The 2,600-nt window shown below is 63.6% G+C and overlaps 1 protein-coding gene across 1 annotated transcript in view; it reads left to right on the top strand.

The window, feature by feature from the left end:
- LOC101343209 (maestro heat-like repeat family member 5) overlaps positions 1–2,600 on the top strand; it is a 65,146-nt gene that overhangs the window by 55,234 nt on the left and 7,312 nt on the right. Inside the window, exons 28-31 of the mRNA XM_004387414.1 lie at positions 1–51; positions 200–302; positions 545–619; positions 1,183–1,277. Of these exons, the coding sequence (XP_004387471.1) occupies positions 1–51; positions 200–302; positions 545–619; positions 1,183–1,277 (324 nt within the window). The remainder of the gene's footprint in view (positions 52–199; positions 303–544; positions 620–1,182; positions 1,278–2,600) is intronic.

Genomic DNA, 2,600 nt, shown 5'->3' with positions numbered 1-2,600 from the left:
CTGGCCTGGGAGCGGGGCCTCAGCGCCCGCCACTTCCTCTGGACCTGCCTAGTGAGGCCCGGGTCGGGAGGCAGGCTCGGGGTCCCCACTTGTTCCTCTTTCCCCTCACGCACACAGCTGCTGAGGCAGCCCTGCGGGCAGGGGGCAGCACGGGGTCCTCCCTTGCCCCGTGAGTGACAGGCATGCCCCCTCTGGCCAGATGACCCACAGCCAGGAGGAGTTCAGTGTCCACTTGGCACAGGCCCTCAGCTACCTGCACAGCTGCCACCACCACATCAAGACCTGGGCCGCGCTCTTCATAGGTGGGCAGATGGCGGGGACAGCTTGTGGGCCCCCAGGGCTGCCCCCTTCACCTGAGCTGTCCTGACCCTCACCTACCCTGGCCCTCCCACCCTAACACCTTCCACATGGCTAATGAGTGAAGAGGGTCTCAGGGCTGAGGAGGGGAAGGGGGTGGGTCTGAGCCCCCCATAGAAGATGGGGAGCCCCTCACTCACCTGGAGACCCCCCCACCAAGGACTCTGTGCCTCTCTGTGTCATGCAGGTTATACCATCTGCTATCACCCCCAGGCCGTGTCCCAGATGGTGACCGGCGTTGACACAAACCTGCTCTTCTGTAGTAAGCAGCCCCCACCCGCTGCCCCCCACCCCCAGCCCAGGCCAGGCCCTCCCACTCCAGCTGCAGAACGCTCAGAATCTTACACGGCCTCTCAGCCAAGCCCCCATTTCACAGACGGCGAGACTGAGGCCCCAGGGGGTAGGGGCTTCTTCAGGCCCCCTCACCCCACCATCAGAATCCAGACAAGGACCCAGGTGTCCCGAGCAGAGCCCAGCCCCCCCCATCTCTAGAGGGTGAGGGTGACCTTTCCCCTCCCCGAGCCTCACTTGTGACACCTGGGAAATGGGCTCCCCCCCACTCCACAGGCTGCCCCAAGGCTCAAAGTAAGGCCGTGGCCAGGGCTTCACCGGAGCTGACAGGGCCGTGGGGTGCAGAGTACCAGGGGAAGGGAGGCACGCCAGGCTTGGGAGTCAGAGGGGACAGTGTCTGGGCGCCTCCCACCCCACCCGGCCTCAAGCTGTAATGGTGGCTGCTCGGGGGGAGCGTCCCAGGGCTCCTCCGAAGGCTGGGGCTGCAGCAGACCGCAGCTCAGGTCGCCTCTGACTTGCCCCTCCTTCCTGGAGCTTTTGAAGATCTCAAGAAAGACCCCGAGCCGGGCATCCGGGAGTTCGCTGCCAGGCAGTTCTCCTTCCTCCAGAAGGTGGCGGCCCAGACAGGAGTACTGGCGCCAGTCTCCTCGCCCTCCTCCCCCTGCGCCTGCCGCCACAGCCCTGCCCCACCCCTCAGAGCTTGGTTGCACAGAATTTTTCCATAAGAAAGATCTAGATTCAATGAAGAGGCGTCCCACCTGTTGGCTCCCTGCCCACCACCCCACGGCCGTCTCCACTGTCACCAAGCCAAGCCCCTGGGGACATCAGGCAGGACTGGGGACAGGGTCCAGTTCTGCTGGGCAGTGGGGGGGTGGGAGGTGTCAGGCCAGGACCCCAGAGACGAAATGTGAAGTCCGTGTAGGGGCCGCAAAATGGCGGCCCTCCTGCTCCCAAGGATCAAGTCCGCTCACCACGGCCTGGGCCCAGACCTCAGCCCGTGTCCCAGGCCCTGGAGAGCCCTGAGCACCTTCCTGAGAGATGCATGGCTGAGTGAAGCCGTCTGCCAGGACAACCCCACACTCCAGTCTGTCTCCAGTGGAGAGCTCAGCAATGGCTGCAGGGCTGGCCCAGGCCAGGGCCCCTGTGTCTCCCTCTCCTACCTCTGTCCTGCTGGGCCCCCTAAGGGTTAGGGTGGAGGACTCAGCAGAGCCAGCCTGTCTCAAGTCACAGTCCCCAGTGGAGCCTCCTCAACCTGGCCTGAGGGTCTCAGCTCTGAGCCTCAGCTGTTCCATCTGTAAAATGGGGTAATAAGATCTTTCTCTGAGACCTCTCACAGGGGTAAGTCTAGAGAAGGATGCTTCCTGGCAGAGGTCCCACGGGCTGCGACCTCTAGCCAGGCCCTTCCCTCTCAGCCTCGTTTTTCCCACTTGTGAAATGGCTAGATGGGCCCTTCCCTTGCCTAACAGTCCCACCCTGCCAGACTTCTTCCCGGGGCCTCACCCCAAGCCAGACACGTGGCCTCTGCTCCTTGTCCCTCCTGGGATCCCCACCATACCAGCCAGCCACCCCAACTGTGATGCTCCAGCAAACCTGCGCCACCCCCTCACCTTCCACTCATGCCCACCCTGCCCCTCGGCCACTCCTCTGCCCAGGCAGACCTTTCTCCTGGAGCATCGTCCCCACCCTCACCCCAGCTGAGATCCTCCACAATGCCCAGCCTACACGGCCATGCTGAAGGGAGCCCCCCCACAAGGCGAAGCACACCCCTGCACTAGACAGGTGCCTGTTTTCACCCCACCCTGCCCCCTAGACTGTGAGCCTCTTGGGGCAGGGCACAGAGGGGCCCCCAAACGCGACAATGGATCGAATACAGTGGACGTCGCCTCAGTGCATCTGATTTACTTGAGTTCAAGTCCGTGTTCAGGGCAGTGGAGAACGCCGCCGCCACCCCT

The sequence above is a fragment of the Trichechus manatus genome, unplaced genomic scaffold (genome assembly GCF_000243295.1).
Source record: "Trichechus manatus latirostris isolate Lorelei unplaced genomic scaffold, TriManLat1.0 scaffold00185, whole genome shotgun sequence".
Lineage (NCBI taxonomy): Eukaryota > Metazoa > Chordata > Mammalia > Sirenia > Trichechidae > Trichechus > Trichechus manatus.
The sequence above is the reverse complement of the archived record's forward strand: the minus strand, read 5'-3'. Positions and strand labels throughout refer to the sequence as shown.